We start from the raw sequence: 17642 nt of genomic DNA on the forward strand, positions 1-17642 counted from the left end.
GGTGGAAAGTTGGCTGTGCAGGCCAGCTCCGTGGCGCTGATTCCACCGAGAGTCTGTGACGTCCACCGGACCTGAAAGTCGTTCCACAAATTGATCTGTTGTATCCAAATCATTGCCGCTGTTTTAGAATATATATCAGTTGCTCCTTGAGATGGATAACCAACATTTATTTGATTAGCCTTCTGGATAATATTTTGTATCTGAAAAGTATTTTTATAAGTGTTTGTGTATATGGAAGTACGTGGAGTCCTATAGCTCAGTGGTTAGGATTCAATTCCCTGCAGGTCAGGACGAAACCTCGGGCAAGTTTCCTTACTCCACACACCTAATAATAATCCGTCCAAAACAAAACAATAATAAATTGGTCATTTTTAATCTACGACTGTTTGTGGGACATTGCTGTGCGCAATCGGCTGCCGCGTTCGCCCACAAATGTACAGTCAATTCACTTTACAGTGTGTTCTGTGAAGCGCTTTGGGACGTCCTCCCGACGTGAAAAGCGCTATATCAAATGCAAAGATTATTATTATTATTATTGTTTATGGGACATTGCTGTGGGGCAAATCGGCTGCCGCGTTGACCTACAAGTAGACTTTAGAGGAAACTGAAGCACTTTGAGATGCTTCAACATGAGGCATTGTATCTAATGGCACTATATTATTGTGTATTTAATAAAATATATGATTTGTAAAGTGCAGCAATAAAACCATTTGTCCGTATCCCCCCTTGAATGAAATACAGAACATAGCTTGAAGAATCATTTACTTTGATAGGATGCCAGTTTTATGGCACATGTGAGACCACTGGAAGCATTATTATTCATAAAAATGTTTTTTTTTAGCTGGTTTCATACATCTTCATAATGTGTTTTAAATGAATTATTCTCATCTGGAATTGCTATCAATTACCCACATGTTTATTAAAGAAATCAGTTTCTCTTTTCTTCCTTATTCTAGGTCCAAACAATTTCCTTGTGTTTGTAATAGTTTGCTCAGAAGTTATGTAACCTCTAACAAATCAGATTCCTCAATTCTTTCTTTTTGGAACTAATTCCAAATTCCTAATGTAAGTGGAGATGTTCTTTAATTGATGATTTAACTTGAAAGTCCATGTTTCTTGATTCTCAAATATCTCATTACATACAGAGTAAGAGAAAATTGTGATTTGGCGTCAGAGAATGTTGTTTGATCCATCTCTTGCTGTTGCATTCAAAGTAAAACTAACAGGCATCATAACTGTATAATGAATGGGAATTAGTTGTCAGAGGAAAACCTTCAAGGGAACGTGGGAGTGATCATGGACTCATTACCTTTAATAGTAAGAAAATAATAATAATCCTTGCATTTGATATAGCTCCTTATCACGTCGTTGAGACGTCTTAAAGTGTTTCACAGAATAGCTTGTAAAGTGAATTGACTGAAAATTTTGTGGGTGAAACACAGCAGCCAATTGGGCACAGTAGTGTCCCACAAACAGTCGTGGATTGAGTGACCAAACTATCATAAATTTTTTTTTGAAGGGAATATTACCCCCAGAAAGTGATCCACCAATCGACAATTAACTGGCACGTGGAGTAAGGAAACTTGCCTAAGGTTTTGCCATGTCTGGGAATCGAACTCGGGTCCTCTCGCTTGCGAGGCGAGAGCTCCAACTGCTAAGCTACAGGACTCCATGAAGTGGCAAAATGTGTCAGAGGAATTAAAAAAACAAACAATGTTGAGATATGAAACCAGAAGAGTAGAATACAAGGCTCCAGAGGTTATACTGGAGCTTTACTAAGCACCGGTCAGATTTGGCACACTTCAAGTACTTCAATCAGTTCTGGCCAACATGGTAGAAACAAAATTACTGCTGCACCCTAGTATGCCGAAAAAAACAGAAAGTCAGTAAGGAGAAAACATATGGTCTACCAAAACGTCTACCTTTATTATTATATTATAATCCATACCAAAATAATGGGGTTAAAATGTACCATTGAAACAAATGACAGCTTAAATAGTCTCATACTGGAAAACGCACCCTTCGGATGGAAACAGCGCAAGAAATTGAACATTACTCAAATTACAAATTGGTCACAGTGCAACAACAAAATTTGTTCTGTTGGGAATTATGCCGTAACTGAGTACAGTACCACACTGTTCTAGCCCTTCCCTCTCTCTCTTGGACCTCTCTCATTTTCTCTCTTTTTTAATCTGGTATAAGCTTGTGGACAAGTAACCAAGTAGAATGCTGATAGTTCATGTATGGTTATGTGGTGTTCTACAATACATATTATGAGCTGTGAGTTGTTATAGTGCCACAATTTTTATATGCATAGAAAGTGGATTTGACCTTCACATTTTACTTATATTTTTGTGCGTGTTTTTGCTGGGGGTTTTCTTGCAACTTAATTTAATGTTGTCAGACAGATCTAGGTTGGATTAGAACCATAGAAATTTGCAGCACAGAAGAAGGCCATTTGGCCCGTTTTGTTTGTGCTGGTTCTTTTAAAAATCAAAACTTTCGCTCCCATTTACCTTCTGTTTTCCAATACCAGTGCAGTTTACTTCGTTCAGATATCTGTCTTGTTCCAGTTTGAAACCTAATATGGATTCTACCTTAACCACCACTTCCGGCAGGGCATTTCAAAGTCTAAATACTCTGTGTGAAACCATTTCTCCTCATTTCCCTGGTTTGGGCATGCTTTTCTGTGAGAGTTAACATGGTTTGGCTTTGTTCTTTCAGCGGTACAGAACTACTTCACTTGGCTGTTCTACATCCTAGAAAGCTGTCAGTCTTCGCTGTCTCAGGTAGTGTATACTCCATCAACATTTGCGCTGGATCCATGATTATTGATTCAATGTTAAACTGTTGATAATTGCGCAGCATGGTATCTGTCCAGCCAGAATTCCCCTGTTAAGGCTCTGGCTTGCAGGGTTGAGGATATGTATGCATCTCTGAGCCAGACAACCACCAGCAGTGACTTGGATTAATGCAAACTTCCCTCACATTTCCAGACATGTCTCCTCAGAGCCACCTTGGGCAGATCCTATTTGTTTTGACATGATATTCATTTTGTCAACCTTGAAGGGCTGAATGGACCCACTGGGATTTGAGCCTAGAAACTTCTGGTCCCAAGTCTTACACTTATACAGAGAGTTAGTCTTCTATCTTGCTTTATATAAGGAGAGAAAAACTGGCTTACCTGAATTTGTCATAAATATAGTTGAAAACATTTATGCTCTGCTGTGGACTAAATAGTGGTCAAACGAAAAAGACAACATGTGAAATGCCGCATGACTACATTATGCTTTTCTCTAAAATAAATACAGAATATTAAATCTTATGATTTCTCACCCAGCATGTGTGGTATGATTACTTTTTATGAACAGGAACGATGGGTACAGTTGAACATGGAAATCAATACCAGTTAAAACTAATGTATGAACACAACCTTCAACGGACAGCTTGCAACTTAACATATGGAGGTTTTGGTGGAATAAAAGGTAAGAATGTATTCTAAAGTATTTTTCATGTTTCTAAGGGTGCCCTGAAGGCCATAAGCAATTTTCGAGGTAAAAATAAATGATGTTATAAGTAATTTTGCAAGAAACCTGACAGGTTGTGTTACATCCCTGAGAGAAACATTTCATTTCCTAGTGAAGCTTGATGAGAAATAAAAGCTTGGTGACAAATTTATTTTTGTTAACATTGCCAATAATAAGTTTTCAACTTGTAATTATTGTGCTAACAATACTGATTTCCCAAGCAAAATTAATCTGAGCAGTCTCGATCCATTTCCCATTAGGATATCTATAGCATAAAACACCCCATCATTTAGCACAAATGCATAATTATTTGGCAATCTGCTTTGGAGAGGCCATGATGTTGGATCGTGTAGGAATTAAAATATTTCCCTGTTACAATGCAGGAAGCTCTTCTGAGGCTGGTTCATTCCAGAGGGAGATGTGAGTTGCATTCCATCTGTGCTGTGCCCAACCAGGAAATGCTTAAGAAGAGAAAAAGTAATAATCCTTGCATTTGATATAACACCCTATCACATCTTCGAGACGTCTCAAAGTGTTTCATAGAATATACTATAAAGTGAATTGACTGTATATTTTGTGGGCAAAATGCAGCAGCCATTTGCACACAGCAGTGTCCCACAAACAGTCGTGGATTGAGTGACCAAATTATTATTGTTTTTTAAAAAGAAATCTGGAGTGATTGTTACCTCCGAAAAATCGATGCGCCAGTCAACTAACAACTGGATTCCTACTTACTGCTAGATAAACAGGCGTGTGGAGTAAGGAAACTTGCCCAAAATTTCACCCTGCCTAGGAATCGAACCCAGATCCTTTTGCTTGCAAGGCAAGTGCTCTAACCACTGTAGAATGAGTAAAGGCCATTGAGCCCACTGTGACCGTTCATTCCACAAACAATTCAAAGCTGGAAATGATGGGCTGAATTGACTTTTTGTGCTCTGTGAATATTTTAAGAAAGCCCACCACATTGTGGATTCCTCTCTTCCCTAAAGATCATTGAAAGTGATTAAACTAAAATTCCAAAATGTACCTCTATTATTCATTCCTGCTCGTTTTCCTTCCAAACAATACATCACCCTGTCGCAAGGGAAGCAGTTGTATCCACTAGAATATTGTGGCTGCCTGTACTTAGCCCTATGTGCTACAATGCTGTTCCTAAGCAATATCACTGACAGTGGTACAGAGTGTTGATTCACCAGTGCTACTTTCTCCAGGCATGTCTCGTGGAACCACCTCAACCATAGAGACCACCCCTTACCTCCCTCCCGCCCCAAATGATAGTTACACGTTGGTTAGAACCATACAAATTTATGGCACAGAAAAAGGCCATTTGGATGTCAGATGGGCTGATCTGCATTCGTTCCATTTTTCGCAAGAGGGTGAACCGGCATTTGGAACACCTGGAAAGTGCCTCAAGCTCAACTTGAGTACTTTTTAATCTGCCGTATATCAAATGCCCACCATAGTATCAGTTGTCCACCATAGCTTGGGATCAATACATTTTTAAATTTTACAAAAGTACTTTACTCAAGTCATTTATGAACAGCAAGCACTGAGAGTAGACCCTTGCGGAATTCTGCTAATTGTGGTACTTTTCCCAGCCTTTTATCCCGTTTATGATCATCTGCTTCCTATTGCTACGTTAGGTTTCAGTTCAAACTAACATTTCTAATATTAGATGAATTTTTCAATGAAATGATGTCTAGCATCCAAGTGAAATAGATCTGCTAGATAATCCTTATCTGCTAAATTAGTTGCCTCCTCAAAGAATTCCAGTGGTTTTGTCAGGAATGACCTAATGCTAGTTATAAAACCTCTTTAGATGAACTAAATCATGTAAGTGCTCTTTAGATGAACATGGATAACATCCCATATAATGTTTTCAAGCATTTTTCCCACTACATTGGTTTAGCATTTCTAGGCTCATGTTTCATTGGTTTATTTGAATATCAGGTTGACATTTGCTATTATAACAAGCCTCAGATATAGCTCAATGTTTATGCAGCTTCTCAGAGTACAGTGTGAAGTGACTTATTTCCTCGTGTATTCTAGAATTTCCTTGAAAAGTCTACAATTTGCCCTTTATAATGCACTTCACTATATTTCGCTCAGACTGTGGTTGTACTGTGGAATCTGTTTACCGTACATGCGAAAAGCAGGTCTGCTCACATCCTGTACGCTGGCTGGCTTTTCACACTAATATATCTGACTTCTAGATCATTGGATGGTCTACGAGAATTGTGGAGGGATTTTATCTTTTTTTTTAGAGATAAAGTGGTCAGATCATAAACAGCCAAAAAGGAGTTTATGCCAGAAATTTTATGGAGGCAGCAAGACACAACATGTAAAGCTAAGAATTTACACCGCATTACATTGAGGTTTTAGTAGTCAACCGCACCGTATTAAATCTAATCACACAATGGCCAGCCTCAGAACGTTTTCAAGTGCTGATGATTTGCTATAGCCTTTCTATCATTTATATTTGTATTTCAAGTTTTTGTTATTTGTAGTTTCTTTTAATTTTTACTTGATTTCCTATGAATTCTTCCACTTGCCTAAACAGCTTGCTGTCCATTTGTTCAATTTAGATGTTAATTATTAGAAGTTAAAGTTGTTTGCTGATTTACACTTAGATTGCTTTGGCCATACTTTCTTTAGCTGTTATTTTTCCTCCTAAAAATTATGTCTCTAACTGATCTTTCACGGGCTCTCAGAGCAATCTATTCAATCCCACTGTCTCTCCCTATTCCCATACCACTTCAAGCCTTTTTTTTCTTTCATGTGACTTTTGAGTCTCTCTTCTACTTACTTTTTGTGGTATAAATGTAGGGCATAGTGTTCATGATTAAAACAATTATAGCAATTGTTTTTTAAATATTTTAAATATTACAGAATGTAGTTTACAATTTGTGCAAATTACATTTACTGTTTTAGTACATTTTATTGTACCTCTTAGACCATGCTTTCAATCATCTTTCCCCTCTCCACATCTCAGTTCTCCCCCCTCCCCCCAACTTGGGTGGCCAGTCATCAGTGAATGTCAATCACTTTGAAACGCGTTCTCAATGTGAAAGGCACTATGTAAATGTATGTTGTACTGTACCTTAAAAAGGTATCATAACAGTGGACACTTAAGGCCCTTTATCATTCAAAAACATTTGAAGGCATTTACATAACTTCTGGAACAACCAAAGCTGTTTCCTATAGTTTAAATGTTTTACGATGTCACCAGCAGTGATCCTGAATGAATATACTGCATTGCTAATTAGTACTGTATGTGGGAGGCATCCTTATAGCATGTTTTATGTATTAGTGCGATGTATCATGGAATAGAAGGATGGAGGGTGATAAAATCTAAGAGTAAGTTAACCCCCGCTGAGCTTTCCAGAATTGTTGATGAAGGCCTTGGAACAGACGATATCCAGCCCCCATCTCGGTGCTTTGGGGAAGGGACAAATTTGACAGAAGTGTGAAAATAAGCTTGAAAATCAGGGGAGGAGGTTGACGTGCAGCACGTGAGAGGATCTGGCCATCGTGTTTGTGCTGTTGCTGTGCTGTTGGAAGTATTTGTTCTGTTCTCATTCCCTTGCACTTTCGTTATACCCTTTAATATTATTTGTATTCAATTCTAAATTAAATGCTGTCATTCACTTTGCTTCTATAATTAATTAAAACAAATATTATTAAAAAATAATTAGAATAATTTGGTCACTCAATCCACGACTGTTTGTGGGACACTGCTGTGCGCAATTGGGTGCCACATTTCGCCCACAAAATACAGTCAATTCACTTGACAGTATATTCTGTGAAGCACTTTTGAGACATCTCGAAGATGTGATAAGGGGCTATATCAAATGTAAGGATTATATTTTATATTTATATTATAGACCCATGTGGTAAAGCATTCCATATTGTAACAAATCTTCAAATTTTTCTCTTCTACTTCTGTTGCTAATACTTAATTTACGCCCTGACTCTGTCACTGTCACGCCCTGTCACTGACTCAAATGGTTGGACAATTTGGTGAAATTGTTGGTTATTGCTCATGCACCTTCTAGCAGAGGATACTGTAATGGGAACATATAGGATATCTGTAGAGATCAGGTTTCTTCTCCAAATAAGTCATATTATGGAAATGGAATCTGGTTTCAGGGTGTTGAACCCCACACCAGATGTAACTCCGTACTGACAGATGCACACATTTTAACAGTTAAACATATGGTGTTCCTCTTCTTCATCTACTTAAGACCATAGTAAAATGGAGTAGATTTAAAAAAAATCTTAGACATACAGTACAAAACCGCCTTCTCATCAAAGACCATGTGCAATCTATCTAGTTTTCCTTCAAGCACTCTGAGATACTACCCTGCTTGAAGGGGCTAAGTAAGTGGAAGTTGTTATTGTCTGACATCTGCAATTCAATCTTAATTCAGATGCTAGGTTTTCTACAATTCTTAAAAGAAATGGCTTCCAGATAAAAGCTATATTGAAGAATTTTATCCAATTCTGGTTGATCTTAATTTTTAAGTAAAAAATGTCTTTACATTCAAATACTGTGTAGACAATTGGGCCTCATGTGCTTTACACCACCTATTTACCATCCTCAGAAACAGCAAGCAAAACTTCAGAATGTTCATCTTTCCTTTTCAACTCAGACAACTGTAATAAACACCCAATGCTTCCTGCACCAATAGAGCAATTGTGCCTCTAGGAGTACTTGATCAAGTCAAATTTATACTTCTCATAACATCCAATCTCATGCAGATATCAGGTTGAAGACTAATGTTCCCAAAAATTGAGTTATTCTTAATTAATAATTCAAAGATTTGCAGATTCTGTGTACAAACAGCCTAGAACTAACACTCTCATGTTTACAGCTCTGCGACTAATTACTTTTCTTCTCAAAATTGTGAGGCACTTGTGAGCATTAGAAGGTGCTGACTGGTATGTCTACACATACCTTTAATAAAATACAGCTTTTAAAACTGTGAGGCACTTGTGAGCATTAGAAGGTGTTGACTGGTATGCCCACACATCTGCAGGTGAGAGTTACACCAGGAATCAGTATTTGATAATTGCTATGTTCCTCACACTAGATTCTCCCCGGTAGTATTGCACACATGTCTCATGTTTCTAGTGGCAGCCGTGGGAATCTTTGCTATACTTTAAAGTATCATCCTGAGGGTCACTGGCCCAGAGGATGATGATGCAATGTGCTGTGCCTGCAGCTGTTTGAACTTTTAAGGTTAAAAAATGTCATCTTGTATTGTGGTGTAACCTAGAACTGTAGAGTGAGTTTTATATCAAGTGGACTAGCCAGCCTCCATAAAGCATTGGACTTCACCAATTCACTGCAGTTTGCAAATTGAACTTGAGCCTCAACTGTCCTTTCTACCCCACATCCATGCCATGACCCGCTCTGCCTTCTCCCACCTCCGCACTTCGCCCGGCTCCGCCATTGTCTCAAACCATAGGCCACTAAGACCCTCATACACGCATTCATAACATCTAGGCTCCACTATGCAAATTCCTGCTTGTCGGCCTCCCCACTTCCTCCCTCCATAGGCTGCAGATCATCCAGAATTCTGCAACCCGTGTCGTCTCCCGCACCAGGCTCCGTGACCCTATCACCCAATCCTTGAACGACTCCACTGGCTTCCCATTACACAGAGGATACAATTCAAGATTCTAGTCCTCACTTTCAAAGCCCTCCATGGCCTTGCTGCCACCTACCTCTGTGACCTCCTAACCCCCTACCAACCTGCCCATTCCCTCTGCTTAGCGGGCTCGGGCCTGCTTCATGTCCCCCGCTTCGCCCGCCCCACTATTGGAGGGTGGGCTTTCAGCCACTCTGCCCCCAACCTCTGGAAATCCACTCAGCAATCTCCCTGCCTCGCCCCCACCCTTCCCTCCTTCAAGACTCTCCTCTTTGACTGTGTCTTCGGTCACCCTTCTTCCCCCCCATGCCCTCTACTCGCTCTGATTCTGATCCTCAGCTCGGGTCCAGCGACTTGGGACATCCTCCCGAAGTGAAAGGCGCTATACAAATGTAATTTAGTTTGTTTGTTTGTTGTAATAAAAGTGCACTGCATAAAACCAGAAAGCATTAGCCACTTCCATAAACTTCTCCCCTGCTTTTTGCTGAGCAGTGCAAGTTATAAAGTCCCAAGCTTACAATCTTCAAGTTTGAGTTTTGATGTAGATATTTGGTTTGCCTCAATCTTCAAACTAACTCTATTACTCACTACTCCAAGAGTAAACTCTTATTTAAAAATCTGACAGTGTCACATTTTTAAATGTAAATATGTTGAATGGTATTCCTTCTTTCGCATTAAGTCAGGATGTAGATATATTTTAGAGTACAAACAGCAAAGTGCTGTGGTATTCTGGGCAAGGGTTCAGGAATTTGTAGTTTCCTATAGTGTCACATTGTCAGTTTGTTGAACCTATGACGTTGAGCATCAGCTTCCCATATATAATAAAATGTAATAATCCTTGCATTTGATATCGAGTGGGTGGAGGAACTGTACTACGAAGAACGATTAGATAAACTGGGCCTGTTCACATTGGAGAAGAGAAAGTTGAGGGGTAATATGATTACAATCTTTAAGATTCTGAAGGGAAAATTGTAGACCATGACAAGCACGGGATACAGTGTATAGTTTGGGACATAACATGACAAGCGACTGCCAGAATGGTGGAAGGCGACCTAGAAGGACCTTGGTCTTCTTTTGCTAAACAAATTCTTATATAGTGCCGTATCACATCATGAAAAAGTCTCAAAGTCCTTTATACGATTTGCTGTAAAGTGTAGTGACAGTATCTGTAGGTGGCTGCGATAGTCAATTTGCACATAACAGTGAATGAACAAGGATGAATGAATGCAAGGATTATTATAATAATAAAATAATAATCCTTGCATTTGATATAGTGCTTTTCACGTCAGGAGGACATCCCAAAGCGCTTCACAGAACACACTGTAAAGTGAATTGACTGTATATTTGTGGGCGAACGCGGCAGCCAATTGTGCACAGCAATGTCCCACAAACAGTCGTGGATTGAAAATGACCAATTTAATTATTGTTTTTGGTTTTTTGGAGGGATTATTATTAGGCTCTGTGTGGAGTAAGGAAACTTGCCCAAGGTTTCGCCCTCTGCCTGGAATTGAACTCAGGTCTCTCACTTGCAAAGCGAGTGAGAAATAACTTCATGCAGAACAAAACCTAATTAATTTTTTTTTGTTTTGCAATCCAAACATCTTTTGCTTGGCTGATACACCAAAACAGACCAATGGTCAATTACTGTGTTGTACAATAAAACTCACATAAGCAGTGTCTTCATGAATCGTATAATCGCCTATGTCATACATTCACCGAATCCCATTCAGTTTCTTATCAAAACCACTTAGATTTCTTTGCACTACTTGTACTAATCACCTCCTAACTCGTAACACCGCTCCCCTACTCTCCATTATTCCCACACTTATCGGCTGCATTGAATCGTGGGAAATGACATCCTGACCTGCCGACACACTTTGGTAACCGTTAAACGATCCATGGCACTATTAAAAAAATGAGAAAGGAGTTTTTCCTGATGTTTTGGCCAACAATCTCCCAATTGGCTGCATTGAATCCCAGGAAATGTAGTTTTCATCTGATGACCTATACAGAAAGGATGCACTCCCCATGACTCAATGCGATTCCAACACTTACTGGTAAGTGCGGTGGATGAAGATGAGTCAAACCGTCTCCACTTCGTCTCTTCAAATGGTTTCTCCTCAGCTTGTCTGGCAGGCACTAGGGCCTGGATGAGCGAAAACTAATGGCAACTAAATGTTGACAAGACGGAAGCCATATTCCTTGGCCTCCGTCAATGTCTTCTGTTCTGTGGCTCTGACCTCCTCAACCTCCTTAGCCTATTCCTCAGACTTACTGAACCAGTGTGCAACCTCGGCATCAGGTTCGACCCACAGCTGTCCTTCCTTTCCTGTCATCCATCTCTGACCAGGACCACCTTCCTCCACTTTCGCCACATTACCCACCTCTGACTACCTTACCCCAGACGCAGCTAAAATACTGGTCCACGTATTCGTTACCTCCTGCATCGACTATTCAAATGCTGTATTTGCTGGTCTCCCCAGCTCCACCAAGCACAGGATCCAGCTGGTCCAAAACTCCACCGCCCACATTCTCACCCGTACTAAACTCCGCGCCCCCATCACACCCATCTTAGCAAAGCTCCACTGGCTTCCTGTCGCCTGATGGATCATTTCAAGATTGTCACGCTTGTTTCAAATCCCTTGTACCTTGCTGTCTCTCCGACCTGCTTATTCCCCAACCCATAACCCGCTAGCTCTGCCTGACTGGCTCCGGCCTTCTACATGTCCCTCATGCCCTCCGTTCGACCAGCGAGGGCGCATAGTGGCTGAAAGCACAGGGCGAAACCTTGGGCAAGTTTCCTTATTCCACACGCCTGATAATAATCTTTCAAAAAAAAATTGGTCACTTCAATCTACAACTGTTTGTAGGAAACTGCTATGCGTAATTGGCTGCCGTGTTTTGCCCACAAATCTACAGTCAATTCATTTTACAGTCTATTCTGTGAAGAGCTTTGAGACGTCTAGAAGTCGTGAAAAAGTAGTATATTCAATGCAAGAATTATTATCATTATAGGTGGCTGCGCTTTCAGCCACTACACACCCAAACTCTGGAACACTCTTCCTCTATCCCTCCGCCTTGCTCCTTCCTTCTCCATCTTCAAGTTGCGCCTGAAGACCTTCCTCTTCGACCATGCTTACGGTCACCTCCCCCCGACTCGGCATCATGCTCTGCCACTGTCAAACGCTCTGGGACGCTGCCCTGCATGAGGGGCGCTACATAAATGTATGTTGTTGTTGAATCATGGGAACTGTAGTCTTGACTACAATTTGTCTTGTAGTCACTTACTGGCTGCATTGAATTATACATGCACATTGTAGATTGTTGATTAAATTGGATTTTAATCCCCCATCACACCAGTCCTTGCTATGCTCCACTGTCTCCCAATTACCGCACAAATTGATTTCAAGATCCTCTCACTCGTTTTCAAATCCTTTCATGCCTTGGCACCTCCCTAGCTGTCCAATTTGCTTACCCCCCACTCCCCTTCTTGCTGCCTCTGTTCGGCTGGCTTCGGCTTCCTGTTCGATCCCTCGTTCCCTCCGCTCCACCATCAGTACCTGTGCCTTCAGCCACTATGCCTGAAACTCTGGAACTCTCTCACTCGATCCCTCCCCCTTGCCCCCTCCCTCCCTACTTTCAAATCCAGCTTAAGACCTTTCTTTTTGATCGGTCACCTCCCCCCTCTCCGCCTAGCTTGAGGTCAGACTCTGCAACTGTCAAGCACTCCGGGATGCTACCCTGAGTGAAGGGTGCTATATAAATGCAAGTTGTTGTTGTTTACTGTATGTTCTTTTGTACAACAGCGCCTGATTGTCAAATACTGTAGCGTCACATTATAATCAGTATAGCTTGAAATGAAATAAGAGTATTTGCATTGCTACAATTTGATTATTCTGACTTGAGCTATGATATATTTGCCACAGATGTCGTAAAGTGCAGTGTAGATTTAAATGTCTGTTTCTCTCTTTTACCTCCATCAAGTCCCACCTACCCCCACACACACATATCTGGTTTATGATATAGATTTTACATCCTGATAATCCCCTGTAGCAAACTAAATGGTTTGCTAGAAACTAAAATGGTATATATCCCTCCCAAGTAAACTTTTTCACGGTGATGACTTTAATTACCATGTTAAAAGTTACTTTGCCATATTCTGCACATTTCAGAAATTGTACCAGTTTCATGGGCTTGTGAAAAAACATCTGCGTTTCCCATCAGGCTAAGCAGCTGGCCAGATGCTTGAAAATAGCACAGAAGATCATGCATTTCCCACCTGAGATCGGCTGTTAAACCTGCATGGTAAAAGTTTAATGTAGGGAAAATCACACTGACTTACATTTCCATATTGTAAATATTGCACCAAAAAGCTAAATTATTGTCATAGGCTTTAAATGGAAATAATTTGCTTTGGAAATTAGGAGAATGTTTTTCTCTCAAGTCAAAATGCCTGAAAAATGTGTTACTTATACAGACCGGCTAGATTTACGATTTGTTTTCAAATTTGGGTTATCACATACATTACTGGATTACCCCAGTCCTTGCCAGACTGCACTGGCTGCCTATCCCAGAGAGGATCGATTTCAAGATCCTCTCTCTTGTATTCAAGTCCCTGCACTCCTCTGCAACCCCTACCTCTCTGACCTCCTCAACCCTCAAAACAGTACCCGTTGCCTTCGTTCCTCCGGGTCTGGCCTCCTCCTCGTCCCCCGAATCCTCCGCTCCACCCTCGGTGGCCGTGCCTTCAGCCACTACGCCCCGAGGCTCTGGAACTCCCTTCCTCACTCCCTTCTCCTCGCTCCCTCCCTTCCTATTTTCATGTCTCTGCTGAAGAACTTTCTTTTCGACCGCGCCTTTGGTCACCTTCCCCCCCCCCTCCCCCTGGCTCGGTCCCGTGATCCGTTTGCTGTGAAGCGCTCTGAGACGCCGTCCGGCGTGGAGGGCGCTATATAAATCCAAGTTGTTGTGCTCGCTTTTTAAAATGTTTATTTTTGCTTAAATAAACTCAAAACTGCAAGAACAATAATAAAATTAATAATTAATAACCATAGCTATAAGGTTGTATTGCAGGATATATTTTTCTTTGATAACATGGGGGAGATTTAAAAGATGTTTACTGACACAACAACCTTCAATGTCTCCCTGAGTGGATTATTCCAAATATTCACTGCTCTGGGTTAAATAATTCTGAACTTTCTGTTCGTTTGCAAGGATTAAAATTATTTTTACTTTTTCTGAGTGTGAGTCTTTGTCCCCTTGTAGATTTGTTTTGACTCTATTGATCATCTAGATTTTATTTAGATTAGTTAATGTCTAATCTTGAAGATTTTGAACACTCCAATAAGGTCTTTCCTGAGTCTTTTCTTTCGTGTGCATATTCTGTAGCCTGTCCTCATTCAGTTATCAATTTAGTATTTGTTTGTTGTATCCTTTCCATTGCTAAGATTCCTTTACTGCAATATAGCTACCAGAATTGTAAGCAGTACTTCAGGTGAGGTTGAACCTGAGTCATTGTATCAATTACAGTGACTTGTGCTCTATGGTGTTAGCAATACACCTCCAAAATCTTGTTTGCTTTCTTTACTTCTGGCAAAGCACAGAGCGCTTAACAGTTGTGGAGCCCAAGGCTGAGCCAGGGGGAGGGGGAAAGTGACCATGTGGTTTCAGTGATTTTTCTAACAGAACCCCAAATCATTCTCCTATATCTTGTCCTACAGATTAATACATTTATGGTTTATTCACCCTGCCTATTCTCCTTCCCCAATCTCATTACTCTGCATTTAACCATAATAAATGATATTTTCTGTCAAAATCACCTATAGTTGCTCAGCCTATTCCTAGTTATTTGCACTTCCCCAGTTTGGTGTCATCAGCAAATTTATTTGACTTGGTATCTCTCCACACTTCCAAACAATCTTTTGCAGAACAGAAAGAAGATGGCAATAGGTCCTTGCACTTACATAGCACCCTCCATGTCGGGCGGCGTCTCAGAGCGCTTAACAGTTGTGGAGCCCAAGGCTGAGCCAGGGGGAGGGGGAAAGTGACCATAGGTGCGGCTGAAAAGGAAGGTCTTCAGGCGTGACCTGAAGATGGGGAAGGAGGGGGCGAGGCACAGCTGCCAATGGTGGAGCGGAGGATTCGGGGGATGCGGAGGAGGCTGAACCTTGCTGCTAGAATTCCTTGTGTTCTTTACATCACAAGTTTTTTTTTAAACAAGTTTCTTTTCGCAATTCAATATACAGCAGGAATAGAGTATAAATGGAGAGATGCAGATAATAATAACATTGCACTTGAATGGGTATGGCATCACATTAAGATGATCCCACACCCATTAAGGTGAAAATTGTAAGATGTAAAGAAAGGTAATTATAAAAATAATAATCATTGCATTTGATATAGCGCCTTATCACATCTTCGAGATGTTTCAAAGCGCTTCACAGAATGTACTCTTTTGTGGGCGAAACGCGGCAGCCAGTTGCACACAACAGTGTCCCACAAACAGTCGTGGATTGAATGACCAAATTATTACTATTTTTTTAAGGAATTATTACCCCAGGAAAAGTGATCTGCCAATCGACTAGCAACCGGGTTCCTACTTACTGCTAGGTAAACAGAGCGTGTGGAGTAAGGAAACTTGCCCACGTTTCACCCTGCTGGGAATTGAACTCAGGACTCTTGCTTGCGAGGCGAGTGCTCTAAGCACTGAGCTACGGGACCTCCCCTTGACTTGGTTGGGTCTTAGTTTGCATTGGAGTTGTTGCAGGAATGTTCAGTTTTAGTGCTGGTTCCCATTTTTTTCATTTAAGTTGATATTTCAGAAACCATGAGTCAAATTTCGACCAGCAACTTTAGTGGTGGCCTGTAGCCCAAATATTACTGCAAAGTTGGGAGCCTGGTGAATCCTCAATCAATAATTATTGGCTGGCACAATGGCAATTTTGACAGTAATTCTTGAATTTGCACTCTGTTTTTACCTTTGGTTCTTATTCACAATGTAGCACATTTAAAACTAAACAGCATCGTATTTTCAATTGCTCCCTTTTAGTTTCTCTTTCAAATTTTCTTTCTTTCGCCTCTCCTTTACCTGTTGGCTTGTAAATTACCAATGCTGCCAATTATGGTCTTTATTCCACTGACTCCAAGCGCCTTCTAGGCCTTTGCCATCATAGAAGAGTGGAAAAATGTCTAGTTCTTTTGAAGACCAATTTATTGTAATAACATTATAATAGTCTATGCTGGTTATTGTGAATATGGGGCATCATTCCAAATAAATATATTTTTTTATTCAGGTCGAGACTTAATGTGCATTCAATCTATGGATGGGATGCTCATTTTCTTTGAACAAGAAAGCTATTCTTTTGGTCGTTACTTGCCTGGTTTCCTCTTGCCCGGCCCATTGAAATACAGCTCCAGGTCTGACTCTTTCATTACAGTCTCCTCAAGTCGACAAGTTGAAAACTATAAGTGAGTTCAATATTTTTCTTGGCTTTCAAGTTATGTGTATTAAAAGAAAAAGATCCAGTAATGCAGTTAATCCTGAAAGGAATTTTATTTCTATTTTGAAGCACAGTCAAAAAATGTGAGATTAATGTTTACATTTAGAAAACAGTATTGATTAAGAAACTCAACATTTTCTTTGTGTGTAGCTGTTGAGGTTTTGGGTGGTGTAATTGCACACTGACATATGCTATTGAAATAAGTGACCATAATTGATATGCTTTTCTTTGGGAATAAGTATAAATTACTACATCCATGAACAATTAATTATTTTATGAATAGCGTTATTACATGTGCTGCCTAATTTGTACTCTGGTCACGGAGGTGGAGGTATTTTTTTCTTCAGCTGCATGTCACTTATAATTTTTGTGGCAAAAAGAAAGCAGTGAATTTTCATGAACACAGTGCTCACATTGTTTCAAATTATTCAAATGCCATATCCTCAGTATTCACTGTTCCTCTGTTTAATTTTGTTTCCCTATATCTGAAAAGAAAATAGAACATTTCTGATGGTTCGCAAAGCATGTCTATTCATTAAAAATATATTGGTAAATGTTTTATTTTTTCACTCGATTCTCTGGCTGAGAGGGTCAGTAGTATGTAGTTGCCTAACAATGCCATTCCTAAAGGGCTACAATGTTATATTGTGGGGAACATGTAAGTGGGTAACCCCTTATTCAGATAACTGATTTCACATGTTGCACTGCGTTAAGTCAGTCCAGAATAGTATTTCTACTATTATCAAAGCAACATGACCAGGCAAAGGATTTCCAAGTAAACAACTGTGCACTGGTTTTTGAGAAGTCCAACTGGTTCAGAAATGTGATCATTTTGGATAAATGGTATTCCGATGCATTGATTCTCACTCTATGAGAGCAGGTTGGGATGATTGACTACATAGTCAGGAATGTACAGGACCAGAGAAAAGACCATTTTCTTCTAGCCAGGCCAAACTTTTTTT

The 17642-nt window shown here is 40.3% G+C and overlaps 1 protein-coding gene across 1 annotated transcript in view; it reads left to right on the plus strand.

Moving 5' to 3' along the window:
* bbs9 (Bardet-Biedl syndrome 9) overlaps window positions 1-17642 on the plus strand; it is a 168944-nt gene that overhangs the window by 17054 nt on the left and 134248 nt on the right. The window contains exons 5-7 of the mRNA XM_007900881.2: window positions 2725-2789; window positions 3372-3485; window positions 16474-16648. Coding sequence (XP_007899072.2) covers window positions 2725-2789; window positions 3372-3485; window positions 16474-16648 — 354 coding nt within the window. The remainder of the gene's footprint in view (window positions 1-2724; window positions 2790-3371; window positions 3486-16473; window positions 16649-17642) is intronic.

This window comes from Callorhinchus milii, unplaced genomic scaffold, assembly GCF_018977255.1.
Source record: "Callorhinchus milii isolate IMCB2004 unplaced genomic scaffold, IMCB_Cmil_1.0 Scaffold2, whole genome shotgun sequence".
NCBI classification, from domain to species: Eukaryota; Metazoa; Chordata; class Chondrichthyes; order Chimaeriformes; family Callorhinchidae; genus Callorhinchus; species Callorhinchus milii.